Raw genomic sequence first — 18,145 nt, forward strand, 5'->3', positions numbered from 1 at the left:
GGAGGGTCTCAGAAAGACTCGCCAGCTAGACCTTTTCATGTCATTGAAGAGGGACATGGCCATGGTAAGTGGAATCTTCTATCTCGTCTTTATATTGTGTACCCTCTTATTGTCATGTTTTAATAGGGTTTTTATTTCCTTCCGAGCGCAGGTCACTCAACAAATTTTTGTTGCTGAGGAATGGGCCAAGAAGGCTCGTGAGGACTTGCATAGGGAGGCTCAGTCCCGCTCTGCCACCGAGAAGGTCGCTGGCAATCTCAAACAGGATTTTGATCGCCAAAATAATGAAATAAAGGAGGTGAAGAAGGCTCATGCGAGTGCGGAAGCCGGCCTTAAGAATGCCGAAAAGCAAGCTGACGATCTGCGCATACAGCTCCGCCAATCTGAGGAGAAACTTACGGCGGAGCAGCAGGCGGTTTCAACGCTCAAGGCTGAGCTTGCAAGGACCAAGGAGGAGGCCTGCTTGGCTAGGGAAGCTGCCGAGAAGGCTGTGGCGGCCTCATATGAACGTGGAGTCCATGATACTGAGGTTAGGCTGGCCAAGGAAGTTGCCATCGTCTGCAGGGAATACATCACCACGTCCTGGGGTGTAGCCCTGGATTAGGCAGCTGTCCCAGCAGATTCTGATCTCAGGAAGGCTGAGAACATCTTTTTCCCGGAGGACATACGCGAGATTCCTGACGAGGTTGCCTCCAAAGAGCCTCTTCCAACAGACTCCTCTATTCCCGAGGCTGGGGGCACGGAGCAGGCCGCGCAGGGCAAGTCACCCGAGGACAGCCTTCGTATTAGCGAGATTCTTGCACAGGCCAAGGAGATTGCCCCGGAGACCCAAGCAGCAGATGATCAGCCTGCTCCGACTCAGGGCTCTTAGGGAAGTAGTGTAGGATTTTATTTGTTTTACTTTTCGTGTTTTGTTCTGTTTTGCGTTGTTAATGTTTGTGAACAGAACCGCTTTTGGGTTTGAATGATAAAGGTTATTTCCTTTCAGATATCGTTGTTTTATTCTCTTCTGTTTTCATCATGAATGGATGTCTGTTCTGTCATTTACTGTTGAAAGTTAAGTATAAATGAATGAATTCGTGAAAATAATGATAGTTCATAATTAGACAAAAATGGCTGCGAAGTTAATTTTTCCCAAGTCTGTAGCCGAGGAGCCATGCAGGACTTGGGTTCTGTTGAACACTTAGTGAGAATAGTATCGCGGTTAATTTCCCCCAAGTCTGTGGCCGAGAAGCCATGCAGGACTTGGGTTCTGTTTAACACTTAGTGAGAATCGTTTCGCGGTTAATTTCCCCCAAGTCTGTGGCCGAGAAGCCATGCAGGACTTGGGTTCTGTTTAACACTTAGTGAGAATCGCTTCGCGGTTAATTTCTCCCAAGTCTGTGGCCGAGAAGCCATGCAGGACTTGGGTTCTGTTTAACACTTAGAGAGAATCGCTTCGCGGTTAATTTCCCCCAAGTCTGTGGCCGAGAAGCCATGCAGGACTTGGGTTCTGTTTAACACTTAGAGAGAATCGCTTCGCGGTTAATTTCCCCCAAGTCTGTGGCCGAGAAGCCATGCAGGACTTGGGTTCTGTTTAACACTTAGAGAGAATCGTTTCGCGGTTAATTTCCCCCAAGTCTGTGGCCGAGGAGCCATGCAAGACTTAGGTTTTGTTTAACTCTTAGAGAGAATCGTTTCGCGGTTAATTTCCCCCAAGTCTGTGGCCGAGAAGCCATGCAGGACTTGGGTTCTGTTTAACACTTAGAGAGAATCGTTTCGTGGTTAATTTCCCCCAAGTCTATGGCCGAGGAGCCATGCAGGACTTAGGTTCTGTTTAACTCTTAGAGAGAATCGCTTCGCGGTTAATTTCCCCCAAGTCTGTGGCCGAGAAGCCATGCAGGACTTGGGTTCTGTTTAACACTTACATAAGTAACTGCACAGCAATACGGCATCAAAGATTATATCTTTCATTAATAACAGTACCTTTTCAGGTTGTTTACATTCCAAGGGCGTGACACTACACGTTCGTCCAAGTCTTCCAAAAAGTAGGCTCCTATGCCGGCTACAGAAGTGATGCGGTACGGTCCCTCCCAATTTGGTCCGAGCTTTCCCCATGCGGGGTTCCTCGCAGTGCCTAAGACCTTCCTCAGTACTAGATCCCCAGGCGCTAATGGTCTGGACTTCACCTTGGTGTCGTAACCTTGCTTGAGCTTCTGCTGATAATTAGCTAGGTGGACCATCGCGCCTTCCCTTCTTTCGTCGATGAGGTCCAAGCTCTTTTCCAGAAGTTTGCTATTGGTAGCGGGGCAGAAGGTGGTGGTCCTCTGGGTTGGGAAGTTCACCTCCAGTGGAATGACAGCCTCGGCCCCATAGGTCATTGAAAAAGGGGTTTCCCCTGTGGACCTACGAGGCGTGGTACGGTATGTCCACAAGACATGGGCTAACTCCTCTACCAATCTCCCTTTCGCGTCATCTAGTCTCTTTTTCAGTCCGTTCATTATGGTTTTATTGACGGCTTCCGCTTGTCCATTACTCTGGGGGTAAGCTGGTGTGGAGTACCGGTTAACAATTCCTAGCTCACTGCACTACCTTCTGAAGGCTTTGCTATCAAACAAGAGCCCGTTGTCCGACACCAGGGTGTGCGGGGTGCCGAACCTGGTGACTATATTTTTCCAGAGAAACTTCTTGACATCGACGTCCCTAATGTTTGCCAGCGCCTCAGCCTCCACCCATTTGGTGAAGTAGTCGGTGCCGACAAGAAGAAATTTTCTGTTCCCTGTTGCCTTGGGGAATGGACCAAGTATATCTAGGCCCCATTGCGCAAATGGCCAGGGACTGGACAATGGGTTTAGCTCTCCACTAGGCTGGTGTATGCTCGGAGCGAATCTCTGGCATTGGTCGCACTTCTTCACATAATCCAGGGCTTCTTTATGCATGCTCGGCCACCAATAACCCAGCGTTAAGGCTCTGTGAGACAAAGACCTACCCCCCGTGTGACTTCCGCAAATTCCTTCGTGTAACTCTTCCAGGATGAGTTCAGCAGCCTCTGGGTGCACACACAGCAAATACGGCCCCGAGAACAAGCGTCTGTAAAGCTTGGAGTCCTCCGACAACCAGAATCGAGTAGCTTTTCTCCTGATTTTGCCAGCCTCAACCTTATCATCTAGCAAGGTGTCGTGCTTTAAGTACAGAACGATAGGGTCCCTCCAGCTCGGTCCTGCCCTGATGTTATGTATTCCAATCCCATTGGCCTTCTCTGTTAGTGGACGGAGGATCTCTTCTACCAAAATGACTCGAGGTAGGGGTTGAGCCGAGGAGGTAGCCAACGTCGCGAGAGAATCAGCATGAGTGTTCCCACTTCTGGGTACATACGTCAAGCAGAAGTGATGAAAATGGGTCTGCAGGTGCTTAACCCGAACTAGATACTCTTGCATTCTTTTGTCCTTCGCCTACATGTCTCCATTTACCTGCCCCACAATAAGTCTTGAATCCGAGAACATGTCTATGGATTTCCCCCCCATTTTCCGGATCATTCCTATTTCCTCCAATAGCGCCTCATATTCGGCTTCGTTATTCGTGGCTGAAAAACCGAGTCTCAATGACTTCTCTATTGTTATCCCTTCAGGTGAGAGCAGGACAATTCCTAACCCTGAGCCCCTTTGGTTCGATGCGCCATCAATGTATGCTTTCCACCAAGTGAGTCCACGCGGGGAAACTGTGTTGCTCACCTGTTCACCAGCCCCTAGTAAAACCGACATTTCTTTTCCTTCTGTTGCAGGCTCCTCAAATTCTACCACTAGGTCGGCGAGGACCTGGCCTTTTACAGCGGTGCGAGGCATGTATCTAATGTCAAAGGCGCCCAAAATCGTTCCCCATTTTGCAATTCTACTTGTGTAATCGGCGCTGCGCAGGATGGACTTTAAAGGGAGCTAAGTTAACACCACGACAGTGTGTGCTTGAAAGTAGTGGGGCAGCTTTCTTGTGGCCTGTACGATGGCCAAGATAGCCTTTTTGAGGGGAAGGTAACGGGTTTCTGCCTCCTGCAGGGATTTGCTAACGTAATAGACTAGTCGCTGTGTGCCGTTGTCTTCTCGGATTAGCACCAGGCTTACTGCATGCGGGGCCACTGCTATGTAGGCAAACAAAACCTCGTCGGCCTCGGGACTGGACATAATCGGCGGTTGGGCGAGGTATTCCTTTAGCTGTTGGAAAGCTATAGTGCACTCCTCATCCCACTCAAATCCTTTCCACTTATGTAACAGGAGAAAAAATGGCTTGCATCTATCTGCTGAGCGCGAGATGAAACGGTTTAAAGCAGCTATCATACCAGTAAGCTTCTGGACTTCTTTAGGGTTCCGAAGAGGCATCAAGCTATGGATGGCTCTTATTTGGTCAGGGTTAGCCTCAATGCCTCTGTGAGTCACCATATAGCCCAAGAATTTTCCAGATCCCACTCCAAATGAACATTTGGTTGCGTTCAGCCGTAGTTTATACTTTCTTAGTATTTGAAAAACGTTGCCGAGGTCTTCAATATGGTTGGGAGCCAACTTACTTTTAACCACCATGTCGTCTATGTACACTTCAACGCTTTTACCCATCTGCTGTTCAAACATCCTGGTCATCATCCTTTGATAGGTTGACCCGGCATTCTTTAGGCCAAATGGCATCACTTTATAATGATAATTCCCAACTGGGGTGACAAAAGCAGTCTTCTCCTGGTCTTCGGCAGCCAAGGGTATCTGGTGGTAGCCCTGAAAAGCGTCTAGAAAACTCATTCTAGGATGTCCGACAGTTGAATCTACCAACCGGTCTATCCGGGGCATAGGGAAGGGATCCTTTGGGCACGCCTTGTTTAGGTCTGTGAAGTCTACGCAGACCCGCCATTTCCCGCTCTTCTTCCTTACCACTACCGTGTTGGCTAACCACTCGGGATAGAAGACCTCTTTGATAGCCCCTGCTTTCTTCAATCTTGCGACCTCTTCTCTCACGGCGTCGGTATGTTCTTTCGACGGTCGTCGAGGAGCCTGCCTCTTAGGTGTTATAGCCGGGTTCACATTAAGGTGGTAGCAGATGAAATCTGGGTCGACCCCGGGGGCCTCATAGGGGTCCCAAGCAAACACGTCTATATTCTGTCGGAGGAAAGCAGTTAGTGCTGACTTCTCTTGGGGCGGCAATTCCAAACCAATTTGAAAAAACCTCTCAGGGTTAGATCCGACAAGTACTTTCTCCAACTCCTCACAGTTCACCTCCATGGCTAGTCCTCCACTGCCCGCAGTTGGGACCGTAGTCATTAATTGCTATAAGCCGTTCTCGGCCGAGGTAGAAGTTATGCAATCCGGTCGTCGCGAGATTGCCGACACCATGCATTGCCTAGCCACTACCTGGTTCCCTATTATCTCTTTGATCTGACCTCCTGACGGATATTTCACCTTTTGGTGCAAGGTTGACGACACAGCCCCTAATGCATGAAGCCATGGCTGGGCCACGATAGCTGTGTAAGGGGAGTATGCATCTACGACAATGAAGTTCACTTCTACCACTTCTGAGTCTGTTTGCACAGGCAACCTAATCATGCCTCTCGGGATGACGACCTTTCCTTCAAAGCTAACCAGGGGGGAATCGTATTGCGACAGGTCTTCCTGCTTCAAGTTCAATCCCTTATACAAATCAGGGTACATTACCTCCACGGCACTGCCCTGATCAACTAACACCCTTTTCACGTCATAACCTCCTATTCTAAGCGTAACGACTAAGGCATCGTCGTGGGGTTGGATAGTTCCTTGTTTGTCTTCCTCCGTGAACCTGATTAATGGCGTGGCGCTCATTCTAGCTCTTTTGGATTCCCTGTCGTCTGGCTCAGTCGGGAAACTGCTCACTAACATTACCCTGAAGGGGACAGAGCCTGTCCTTCCAGGTGTGGCGAGAATGACATTAATTGTGCCAATGGGTGGCCTCAACGTACTTTGTCTGGTTTCATTGTTTGATGGTTCTTGCCATCCTTCAGGGCGATGCAGCAGATGTCTCAGCTTTCCTTCTCGGACGAGCCGGTCTAAATAGTTCTTCAGGTTCCTGCAATCATCAGTAATGTGACCTGGCTCCTGATGGTGCGCGCAATATAGGTTCTGATTATGCTTCAAAGGGTCGCCAGCCATCTTGTTCGGCCACTGAAAGAAAGGCTCATACTTCACCTTCTCTAGGATTTTGTGAAGAGGTTCTCGGAACACAGCATGGACTGCCTGAGCCCTAGTAGATCCGAACTGCTCTACATAGTCCCTTCTCGGCCTGTTACTGTTGTTAAATCATTCCGACCTGAAGTCCCTCCTCTCCTGAGGGACGACCTTCGCTTTACCTTTCCCCATCTGCTGGTCCTCCTCGACCCTTTTGTACTTGTCAATTTTGTCCATGAGTTGGCGCACGCTGGTGACTGGCTTTCCAGTGAGGGACTTTCTTAAGCCATGTTCTGTCGGCAAGCCCCTTTTGAACGTACTGATGGCGACGTCATCATAATTCCCCTCTATCTCGTTATACATTTCCCAGTATCTATCCGAGTAGGCCTTCAGCGTCTCTCCTTCCCGCATGGACAAGGATAAGAGGGAATCGAGGGGCCGAGGGACTCTAGTGCTGGTGATGAAACGGGAACCAAAAGCCTGCGTCAGCTGTTTAAAGGAATCTATGGAATTCGGCTGGAGGGCATCGAACCATCTCATCGCCATGGGTCCCAAGCTAGATGGGAATATCTTACACATTAACGCCTCATCCCTGGTATGGACGGCCATCCTCTGATTGAATTGGCTTACATGCTCCACTGGGTCGGTCCGACCATTGTATATAGCAAACGTTGGTTGATGGAACCGCCGAGAAAGCACTGCACTCTCTATTCTACGTGTAAACGGCAACTGGGAAATGCGATCCAGGGCCTTACTCATGGCATCGTTGGCCAGGCCTTGGTAAGATGGGCTTTTGTGGCTGCGTTTACGAGGCCTCTCTTCCTCGTAGGAAAAGGTCACGCTCGGAGGGGTTCTTGATCTTCGTCGGTATTTGTTATCCTCGTCACTGCTAGTGCCCGAGCCGGGTGAAGTACGTTTTTGCTGTGCTCGGCGCAACTTTTTCTTCAAATCATCAATCTCTTGTTGTAAAGCCTTTCGATCGTTTTGCTTATGGGATGCATGATCCTTCCTTTTTGAATGGCTTTTACTCGTGTGAGAGGTGTTCACGCTGCCCTCTCGCTGATTATCTTGGTCTTTCCCTCGTTCGATATTTAAAAAATTGTCCTGCCGTTGAGAATCTGCACGTCCAATTTGGCGCGGGCCTAATCCTTCCATTTCTTACTGTTTCACTTGTCGAGACACAAATTCTCCCTACAGACGGCGCCAATTGTAAGGGCGGAATTTGGGGCCCAGGCCCAGTAAGTAGGCGATTCTGGCCCAAAAGACCCTCAACAATGAATTTGTAGAGAGTGGGTCGTAGAACTAGGTCTAGATAGAGTAAACGTAATTGTTAGTAAGCCATGCAACCATTTGAATGTGGGGATGTTTTATTAAGTTTCCTGGGATAACAGTTCATGGGACAATATCTTATGCTTTGTTTACAGAACTTCTCTCTCTTTCTCTCTCTTTTTCTCTCTTTTTCTTCCTCCTCCATTAGTCATGGGGACTTTCTTCTCTTATATATCGTCCTTAAATTGGTAATGGCCCTACACTTGTTAACCATCTGGGCCTCTACTTGAGTGCCTGTCTCATAGGACACCCCCCCCTTTTCTGTGAGTTGCACTGGCCAAGATAATACTATTCTCCTGTCTTTTCTACATTAATGCGGCTGGAAAAGTAGCTTCCTTGCATTTAATGCGGCAGTTGTGGTTGCCCCCTGAGCGTCTAGCATTTCCCCTCGATTTGGGACGATTTCCCACCATGTGAAGGGTGTGCGTTAGACTCCCATTTGGTGCGTCCGAGGAGACACTCCTCCTCGGACGCCTCTTAAACAAGCCCGGTCCGGCCCAACAGGGTTGGGCTGGAAGTCCTCTGGCCATGTCTTCACTTCCTGTTATGGCTGGGCTCCGCATGGGTACCAAGGCCCACTGTTAACTGATGAATTTTACCCCCACAGAACCTATGTGATTTTAGTAATGTAAATCAACTACATCCGATTGTAAAACAGAAACAAGGTGTGATAAGACATATTCCATCCACACTAAAAAATCTGGCATGCGTATATCATATTTAGGCAGACTATGAGCTACATTATTACCATTTCTCTTAGTGTGAGAATACAACAACCTTACAAAATTTCTTGCATACACCTTCACATCCTCTACCAACAGACCCAACGGGGATAAAGAGTGAACCTTTGACTTCAAATCCTAAATTAGTCCAAGAGAGTCACCTTCCAAAATAGCACTTCTGAAACCCACTTCATGAGCAAATGATAGAGCTTTCATTGCTGCCAGAGCTTCAATCTTGTCTAGCTTGTAAGCTTGGGGAATTTTTTCCGAGCAAGATGCCAAAATAGAGCCGTTATTATCTCTAATCACCACACCCACGCCTGACATGTTAGTGTCTTTGAAAACGGCACCATCAAAAAACAATCTTGACTATATATTTGAATGTGCATATCAATTATTCGAGTAATATCAAGTGTAATTTTGTAATGAGTTTTGATTATCATGATAATTTCTGTAGGGACTCGATTTTTAACGACCCATAGACGACGTTGGGCTCGCATGTAAAAAGCCCCAACAATATGATTTGTAGAGAGTGGGCCTGAAAGGCATGACCTTGGGCACAGGTGAGCGGTTTAGTCGTAGTTCCTACGGGAATTTATGTATGGACGGGCTTGGCTTGACTAGCTAAACCCTTCATTAGCAAGGGTTGTAAGACTTAGGCTTCACCGGCCCCCCCTTTAGCTTTGTTTTCTTCTCCTTTTATACTAGTGTTTCATTCCCCTTTTTGTGTCCACGTGTTAGTTTTACTTTTTGGGGTGCAGGTCTGTCCAGTCAACCCATACCTAGAGTGGTTGGGGGTTGCTGGAAAAGCACAAGGGCATGAGTTTGAGTATGGGCTTGTCAGATGCAGGATTCTGTATTACTGTGTTGGCGGCTTTTTCCCTTGCCCTGCCCTTGTACCGAGTTTGCTTCTTTTATCCAGGTGTTTTGGGAGGTGTTAAGCATAAGATCGTCCTCGGCCATGTCCTCGTGCCCTTCTTGGGCTTTCATTAGGCGTCCTCGGAGACAGCTCTCCTCGGCTTAGGCCTTGGGCCCAAACGAGGAGTGGGCTTGGGCCACAAATTATCAGGCCCCACAATAACCCCTCAAAATCCTGCTGCCCGACTTTAGTTGGGGAGGAGGGTTTTGATTATGTTGGGTTCTCATCATGACTCGCTCAGATTCTGTACTTCATCGATGTCTGTGCCTTTCCATTTGCATAGAAGATGCACCAAATTATAAGAGGCGCCCCTTTAACTTTTAGTCACGCGGCGTTCTTTGATGTTACAGTGCTCGAGACGCGCCTTCACGAGGATCTTTTAATTTTATGGTTGCAGATGGCGTTGGAGACTGAGCCAAGTCCTCCTTGTCCGTAGCGTTCCTTGGAACTCTGCGTAAATCAAATATCTCCTCATTTCCCTTTAAATAAGCAGGATAGGAGGTTACTCCTCTTACATACAAACCCTTCGGTTTTCTTCACAACCATAATCCTTCAGCCATAATTAGAGTCTCCATATCTAGTGCTTCCCACCCTTAGTGCAATATGCCTAAGGCACGTGTAGGGGTGAAGGAACTACACCCGCCACAGAGGCACCGGGTCCCTCCGAAACTCAAGGTGAGGTAGTCTGGACAGGGTAGACACAGACTCAAGATGATCTTCCATCTTGGTAAGGTGGGGATGGTATCTCTACCTCTTTTAGCCAAAATCCGAAGCAGGTACTGGTCGCGTCAGATTCTTGACGCGTCAGAAGTAAGGTTTTCCGCCATCAGCGCCGTCTGCTCTATCGCGGGCGCGGTTATACGGAGGCTCCTCAACTTCCGGCTCCCGGCACCTTTTCTTCAACGGTGCTAGCCTGAAATCAGGTTCTCTACACCTTTTCTTCAACGGTGCAGGCCCCAAGTTGGGCTCTTTGGCTGCCTGAGTTATAGGCATGTAAAAGTGTTGAGGAATGGTTTCCTTGAACAACGTCTTAGAACAGCAGCCAACCTCTCCTCTGCACTTCTTCCTCGGCTTTCTCTTTATTCTCTTGTATCTTTCTTTTCGCTTATGTAATTAGTTTTAGTATAAGCTTATTCCAGCTTTTCATTGTACGCTGTACTATTTCTTTGTCTTAATAAAAGATGAATTTATTTCTTTGTAAATACTTTTCCTTTCGGCAGCAATTACTTTGTGAACGGGTGCGCTATGTATGTATCTTCCTTTAGTGATGCTTAAAGCAAGAAACCTTGAAACAGAACCTTACCAATTGAGATAACGGCTTAATGCCCCGTAATGCATGCGCAGCGACCGTCCGAGAACGATAAATACTAAATATTCCCTCCGAGGGGGTTGCCGAGCAGTGAGGGGCTTTGGCCGTGTTTTGATAACACCTGACCCTATAACAATTGCACCCATTCCCTTGGTATCGAGGATCCGAAGGTAGGCTGCGGATTTCAGTCGGTCTAGGAATTAACCCAACTATCAATGGGTAACTCTCATCTGGGGTAGACTCTTAGGGCCATATAACGTCCCGGCTGTGTCCAAACCCTGCACTTTTCCTCTTAAGTAGTTGGTTTCCCCAGAGGCTTGAGTCCGAGGACCATACAAGACCTTGGTTCTGTCCAAAACTTGTGGTTTTTCTTCTAAGTAGTTGGTTTCCCAGAGGCTTGAGTCCGAGGACCATACAAGATCTTGGTTCTGTCCAAAATTTGTGGTTTTTCTTCTAAGTAGTTGGTTTCCCCAGAGGCTTGAGTCCGAGGACCATACAAGGCCTTGGTTTTGTCCAAAACTTGTGGTTTTTCTTCTAAGTAGTTGGTTTCCCCAGAGGCTTGAGTCCAAGGACCATACAAGGCCTTGGTTCTCTCCAAAACTTGTGGTTTTTCTTCTAAGTAGTTGGTTTCCCCAGAGGTTTGAGTCCGAAGACCATACAAGGCCTTGGTTCTATCCAAAACTTGTGGTTTTTCTTCTATGGGACCTTGGCTTTAGGGGAGTTAGCTCCTCGGCCGAGCCCCTATAACCATCTGCGCGGCTGACGCTATAAAGCGTAGCCCCTAGTCAAGGATCGTAGCCCCTAACGTAACTTTACACTAGAACACCATAACTGGCTGGTAGAAATGACAAGGGAACTGTTTCGAACTATCGCCTATGCCAAGACACAAGCCCTTCCCACAGACGGCGCCAATTGTAGGGACTCGATTTTTAACGACCCATAGATGACGTTGGGCTCGCATGTAAAAGGCCCCAACAATATGATTTGTAGAGAGTGGGCCTGAAAGGCATGACCTTGGGCACAGGTGAGCGGTTTAGTTGTAGTTCCTACGGGAATTTATGTATGGACGGGCTTGGCTTGACTAGCTAAACCCTTCATTAGCAAGGGTTGTAAGACTTAGGCTTCACCGGCCCCCCCTTTAGCTTTGTTTTCTTCTCCTTTTATACTAGTGTTTCATTCCCCTTTTTGTGTCCACGTGTTAGTTTTACTTTTTGGGGTGCAGGTCTGTCCAGTCAACCCATACCTAGAGTGGTTGGGGGTTGCTGGAAAAGCACAAGGGCATGAGTTTGAGTATAGGCTTGTCAGATGCAGGATTCTGTATTACTGTGTTGGCGGCTTTTTCCCTTACCCTGCCCCTGTACCGAGTTTGCTTCTTTTATCCATGTGTTTTGGGAGGTGCTGAGCATAAGATCGTCCTCGACCATGTCCTCGTGCCCTTCTTGGGCTTTCATTAGGCGTCCTCGGAGACAGCTCTCCTCGGCTTAGGCCTTGGACCCAAACGAGGAGTGGGCTTGGGCCACAAATTATCAGGCCCCACAATTTCCTTTAAGAGAATGAAAATTTTGAATAATATATTTGAAACTTAAAAAGTTTAGTTGTAAAGAAAAAAAATTATGAAACATGACGTACCATAACATAATTTAGAATAATATGGACCACTTAACATAAAAAGTTTAGAAATTGTTTAATATTTTGGGAGAGTAAATTATCTTCAACAAATTTAGGAAAGCAAATTATACATTATCTTCAACAAATTAGGAAAGCAAATTATCTTCAACAAATTTGCGACTAGTTAATAATAATATTGAAAAATGCCACAACATTTTTATAACAATCCAAAGTGGTACGTTGTTATTAGATGTTAATAGTGAACAAAAAAATAATTTTAATGATAAATTCAAATTAAAACCAATAACAACTTACCATCTAAGATTTGTAGTAAAAATGTTAATGCAGCACTTCTCTATAAATAATAAAAGAGATCAAAGATAATTTTTGAGAAATAATATGTTTAGAACATTATCACTACTTTTCACAATTTTTTTAATGACAAGTTATGGTTGGACCTACTGTTAAGAAAGCTGTTGTGAACCAATCGAAGATTAATCAAGAAACCATTGACCGATAGGGAGAGAGGAGTGGGGGGATTGATTTGGGAAGCCCACTTTGGTTGGCCTGCCCCCTTCCACAAAAGTGGGGTGGGTGCCACTTTGGGTGCCAACCCAATAGACAATGCACTTATATATAAACCCATAAAATGTCTCTTTCACTTCCTACTTGAGATTCAATTAATTTCACCAAGTCTACCAATGTTCAAGTGGGCAGTTTTATGAGTAAATTTTTCATTCACTCTTTACAGTTTTAAATAGGTAAACTACAGACATTATTCTCCTCATGGAAAAAGAACACAACCCAACTCTAACTACTCTCAAAGGATGTGTGAGTTCCACTTGTATTTTTGGGTCAAAGATGGCCACCCAAACATTTGCAAAACCCAATTTTCTCAACCCTTCATGTTAACAGAAATTGATTGAAAACAATATAGATGATAATACAGACACGAATAAGAACAGATATATATTGCCAACGGACAGAACAAGCGGGGTTCTGGAAGGGCCATTCACAGGGCATCTTTGGGCTGAACCTTCAGTGGATAAATGAGGCATGTGATGAATTGTTGAGGAAGCTAAGGCCAAAGGTAAGCAAACAAGGGAGGACATGATAAGAAGGTACTCTCCTGAGATTGTAGCAGATATTGGTATCAATCACATAAAAGACATACTTCAGATGATGAGTTAAAAGAGTCACGATCCTTCAAGTTGGAGATTGCATGCTCTTTATTGCTTTCTTTGTTGAAATTGTTCTTTGTAGCAATTGAACTTGTAATCAAGATGGCTCGTGTAGATTGTTGAAGGAGTTGGTTAATGTAATGATTCCATCTGGTTTCTCAGGGAAATAGAAATGAATGGATGGAATTTCACTTGGATGTAGTCACCCTCCAAGAAGAAAGAAAGGGAAAATTGAGAAAGATAGAATTTGAGAGAGAAAAGTGAGAAATGCAATGACTTATGCCTTTAATGATGAAATAATATGGATTACAAGTATTTATATAAGCTACTTGCAGGTCTTATTGGCTAAAATTGCCTATGTACACCTGAAGGAGGTCAAGGATTGTGGATTTAGATAATGAAGACATTGCATGTTCTATGTCCTACATCTGCTATAATGAGTTGATTTGGACTATATCAGTGATTTTGGATAGCTATGAAGTATGAAGGATGATTCCAGGAAAAAAAAAAACTGGACACCATGGATAGTGAAGGCGTTAGGGTTCTAGTGACAGTACGGTTCTAGTAACAGTACCTCTCCTCGTATAGCAAGAGGATCTCTTCTTTTTTTTTTTTTTTTTTTTTAGAAACATATAACAAGATCTCTATTCAATAGCAGGGAATCACATCCTCCTGCAACTTTAACATTGAGTTTATAAAAGAGAAATCATTGAGCCAAAGACATAAAAAAAATGCATCAATTGAGAAAAGATGGAAGGTTGAATTGCCCTAGGATTGGCCAGTGATTTCCCAGGTTCTGGAGTATTTATTGGCTTGGCGTAAAATAATTAAATAAACAATCAACTCAGATAAGATTTTATAATTAAAATACTTCTTTTGTATTTGACCATATAAATATAGACAAATCCCATAGATAAAATCATTTGGATGGGCTTCCTGATATTTTAAATTGAAAGCTGAACTTAAAAATTAACACTTATTTGAATAGCTTAAGGCCCTAATCTGCTGGATTTCAGAATACGTAATCAGTTAAATTTAAGAAAAATGAAAAAAAAAAAAAAAAAAACTTAGGCACAATACTTTAAGTGTGGTTCTTTAAATTCTCCAATTATATTTCTACACGTGGATAGTTTACACACAAGCATAAACAGTGTTAAAAATGATGTTAACACCGTTTATGCTTACGTAGTTATGTGTAAACTATCCACATGTAAAAATATAATTTGAAAACCTAAGGAACAACAACTAAGGTATTGTACTTAAGTCTTGCCCTAAGAAAAACTATGTAATAACCTTTCAAAAATGAAGAGATATTCCCACAAACAGCATGATGTGGCCACAACACAGGGCTCAGTGAATTTATTAGAATATATTCAATTGACATAGCAAAATGATGTCATTAAAGGAGTTGGACCTGCAAGCTGATATCCGGCGTATATATAATTCAGTCAACCATGGCTCATTGAATTATTTTCCTGTTTTAAATTATCGAATTCGGTTAATTGTAGAACTGCTCATTTGGAAGAAACCAAAAAGTGAATACTATAACTTAAGTTTACTGAAGATATGGAGAAAAAGCTGTCATAACTTCCTTGTAAATAGGCTTCTTAAAATCCACTGCCTGCATAGAATGGAAAAAGACCATGTAAGTAAACCAACAAGACCAAAATACAAATTCCAGCAGTTTCTGAACCAGTAAAAATACTACTAAGATGGTAAGGTCTACCCACAAGCTCAACTATTTGTTCTGGAGACATCCATGACCACTTTCCAAATTCAGCTTTCTCTGTCCCATCACCCAACAGATTGATTTCTTCATCTGCCCCAGTGAATTTAACAAGAAACCTGAAAATTTTGCAAGCTTGATAAAGTTAACTGAATTTACACGCAGGCATGTACATCTATGGGGATAAATTTAATTCTGAAATTACTTATGTATCTAAATTATATTCTACATGCTCACGACCCAAAAAAAAATCTGAAAATTTGTGCCCTAAATTACAATGGATGCATCCAAGGTTTAAGTTGGCGTTTGACATGTCATGGGTTTGATAAACTAATCCTCATTTTGGTTAATTCCCTTAACTCACTGTATCTGACCTAATCTAGACTCAGTTGCATCTCTTCACTGTATCTACTACATCTAACAATGCATGGCTCCATGCTCACCACTTCTGTACTTGACCCTTCCAGTCTGATTCCCACAGATGTTTAAGCTTTTCCCTGACTTCAGGTGGGAAGTCAAATGTCAACCAATAAGGTACCTGCATGTGAAACCCAACTCAGGCTTTAACTTATTGCTAACAACAAAACGAAGCAAAATTGGCTATAGGGTAGAACTCCAGATCTATTGTAAGATTGAAATATCATGTATGAGTTGATAGACAGCTGCGGAGTATTAGTATTAAAAATACTTATAGACTTGTAGACAGGAAGAAATTAGCCAGTTATAATGTAGCTGAAGTTTTATTTTCTATTTTTTCAAAAGAATGTTAGAATTAAAGGGCACAAAACAAAAATTAGAACCCCATTAAAACTAAATGCCACGGCATTTCTGCTCCTCACACACACACACACACACACACACACACACAGAGCAGATTGGATATTAGACATTGACACACACTAGAAAACCATGCATTAAACTTTGGTATAAAAATTCACTATCCTTGTCTCAGAACAAAATGTAATCATATTTGGGAAAATTGAAGGCTGGGTAGCCAAGGGAAAATTGAATATACATAGATGTAGTACTAAGAGAGTAGGTCAACCAGTTGAGTAGGGTGGTTGATTAAGTCCAAAAGTAATATGCAATGATGCAAGGTGATTACAGAAAGAGTATTAAAGAAGATTTTTATTTTATTTTTATGAAAAGGAACCCCCTCAAGGTATGGGGCTAGAGGGACCACCCTTGAGGGATAAAACTCCGGATGCCTACACACCCCCATTGAGCAAGCATCAGGTAAATCATAAAATGCCTTGGCTAGGAATCAAACTCGAGACTCTTGGGTTTACAGTTAGTCTAGGTACTCTCCCTTACTGCTGAGGCACCCTGGGTGGGGGCAGAAATTAAATATAAGAATGATAGAGATATTTAAGTTGCAGTCCTAAAAGATAAAAATACATAGAATAAAAGGGGCCAAATAATATGACCTAGGATTTGTTATCTTGATGTGTGGGTGTGCATGCAAGTTTTCGAGTTTGTTTGTGCCTATGGATGGATACATAGAAAGAAAAATAGGCACCACCGTGCACCCTTGGCTTGATAGTCTCTCCACAAGTGTTTGTGAGGTGTGGGGGCAAAAGTTAGGGTTCAAGTATCCAGAAGAGAGCTTCACACACATATATATAAATTAGGCTAGAATAGAATTCTATCTCAAATAAAAAATAAATAATAATAATAATAATAAAATAAAAAATCGACAAAAATGAGTTAAAAAGTGAGTGAAAGGTAACTTGATTGAGAATCATGTTTGTCAAATAGAAGGGACTTATGAGAAGCCCTAAAGGCATGCCAAGGTAGGACATAGGCAAAGTTACCTTTCAGCCAAAATACTCGATTTGAGATTGGGGTAGGGAATAGAGTAAAATTCTAGCAAAATTGTTGGTGTAGGGATCTACCACTTCAATAGTCTTTCCTAGTTTTGTATGAGATTGCCATTAATAGGGAGAGGAGGAGTTGGGATGTACGTTTTACTCAGAATTTGAATGATTGGGAGTTGGATTTAGTGGTGGATCCCTTTTATATTTGGAATCCAATACCCCTTCAACTAAAAATGAAGATTGCATGAAATGGGAGTTGAAGAAGAATGGAGATTTTGATATCCGTTCACTTTATAATGAGTTGCGAGGTCCCCTCTCCATTGTCTTTCTTCGAAAGATATTTGGAAAGTTAAGGCCCCTCAGCGAGTTTCTTTTTTTGTTTGGGCTATAGTTTGGATAAGATACTCACAAGTGATAATTTGAGAAGTAGGGATTTCGATTTTGTTGATTGGTGTGCTATGTGCCGTTGTTGTGAAGAGACTGTGGCTCATTTAGTACTTCATTGTGAGAAGGCTCATCGGCTGTGGTGTTCTGTTTTTCGATCTTTTGGAGTTATGTGGGTCTTACCAAGGATGATACTGATCTTCTTTTTGGTTGGTGGAATTAGTCGGGGTTCTTCAGACATTTAGAATTTAGTTTCGTTATAGTTGATATGGTGTATATGGAGGGAGCGTAATCAGTGAAAGTTTGAGGATGTGGATAGTTCACATAACAAGTTGCTTGCTTCTTTCAATGGCTCTTTGTTTGACTGGTCACGGGCTTAGGTTCTCTCACATCTAGTGAATCCCTCCCTCTACTTATTGACTCTCTTTTTTTCTTTTTTGATAGGTAAGAAAGTAATATTATTAATAGAAAAGAAGAAAAGATACACAAAGTTCGCAATAGTGAACAAAGAACGGCATAGAAAAAAAATAAATAAATAAAGGAATCAAAAACCTATTCTAAGAGACAAAAGAAAAATTCTCTTTTCTTTGTAATTAAGTTTTAGACTTTTCTCTTTTTCTTTCTTCCTTTGTACTATTTGACTAGTTTATGCTCCTTTGCATAAAGTGGTTTTTTTTATATACAAATCTTTCTTATTTATCAAAAAAGAAAAAGAAAAAGATTGAGAATCTTGCTTGACTTGAGCATGATACCTAAAAAATATCAGCTCTTGAAGGCATTGCCATTTCTCAATAATTAAATTTGTCAAACAAATTTAGAGGGGGTTACCAATGCTATTTATCAGTGCATCAATAAGGCAGGAGACAAAATCTACTCCCAATAAATTCCACAATTTCTAGCCGCTAAGCTTGTTTGGTAATTTCTACCTGAACAAGCTCCCAAGGGGATCTAAAGTTTTAATCATTTAATGGCAAAATATTGTTCTAAGAGGAGTCCAAGGG

General features: G+C 43.5%; 3 protein-coding genes across 6 annotated transcripts in view; all 3 read right to left on the reverse strand.

The window, feature by feature from the left end:
* Window positions 1–1,903: 1,903 nt before the first annotated feature.
* Window positions 1,904–3,821, reverse strand: LOC126721975 (uncharacterized). Its single transcript, XM_050425115.1, has 4 exons — window positions 3,436–3,821; window positions 2,712–3,342; window positions 2,124–2,516; window positions 1,904–1,915 (listed from the first exon to the last, which is right to left on the reverse strand). The coding sequence occupies exons 1-4, from the start codon at window positions 3,819–3,821 to the stop codon at window positions 1,904–1,906; spliced, it is 1,422 nt and encodes a 473-aa protein (XP_050281072.1).
* A 1,458-nt stretch (window positions 3,822–5,279) lies between these two features.
* On the reverse strand, window positions 5,280–7,304 carry LOC126721976 (uncharacterized). The gene is made up of 2 exons (XM_050425116.1): window positions 6,780–7,304; window positions 5,280–6,080 (listed from the first exon to the last, which is right to left on the reverse strand). The coding sequence occupies exons 1-2, from the start codon at window positions 7,302–7,304 to the stop codon at window positions 5,280–5,282; spliced, it is 1,326 nt and encodes a 441-aa protein (XP_050281073.1).
* A 7,246-nt stretch (window positions 7,305–14,550) lies between these two features.
* The window catches only part of LOC126722225 (nudix hydrolase 26, chloroplastic-like), a 32,445-nt gene continuing 28,850 nt past the window's right edge, over window positions 14,551–18,145 (reverse strand). For 3 of the 4 annotated variants that reach the window (XM_050425378.1, XM_050425377.1, XM_050425380.1), the window contains exons 4-6: window positions 15,387–15,481; window positions 14,948–15,062; window positions 14,551–14,838 (exon numbers count right to left, since the gene is read on the reverse strand). In XM_050425378.1, coding sequence (XP_050281335.1) covers window positions 14,773–14,838; window positions 14,948–15,062; window positions 15,387–15,481 — 276 coding nt within the window. In that variant the 3' untranslated portion in view covers window positions 14,551–14,772. The remainder of the gene's footprint in view (window positions 14,839–14,947; window positions 15,063–15,386; window positions 15,482–18,145) is intronic. The other variant, XM_050425376.1, reaches the window with a different exon arrangement.

Source organism: Quercus robur, chromosome 4 (assembly GCF_932294415.1).
Source record: "Quercus robur chromosome 4, dhQueRobu3.1, whole genome shotgun sequence".
NCBI classification, from domain to species: Eukaryota; Viridiplantae; Streptophyta; class Magnoliopsida; order Fagales; family Fagaceae; genus Quercus; species Quercus robur.

Excerpts from the sequence above, each read along its gene's own strand:
- LOC126721975 (XM_050425115.1), bottom strand. The coding sequence starts at position 3,821 with ATGCCTCGCACCGCTGTAAAAGGCCAGGTCCTCGCCGACCTAGTGGTA. Across the intron at positions 3,343-3,435 it reads GGGCAGGTAAATGGAGACAT|AAGTGGGAACACTCATGCTG; the intron begins GTAGGCGAAGGA and ends GTATGTACCCAG. Across the intron at positions 2,517-2,711 it reads CCGACTACTTCACCAAATGG|AGTAATGGACAAGCGGAAGC; the intron begins GTGGAGGCTGAG and ends GCTTACCCCCAG.
- LOC126721976 (XM_050425116.1), bottom strand. The coding sequence starts at position 7,304 with ATGGAAGGATTAGGCCCGCGCCAAATTGGACGTGCAGATTCTCAACGG. Across the intron at positions 6,081-6,779 it reads GGACCGACCCAGTGGAGCAT|GAGCCAGGTCACATTACTGA; the intron begins GTAAGCCAATTC and ends GCGCACCATCAG.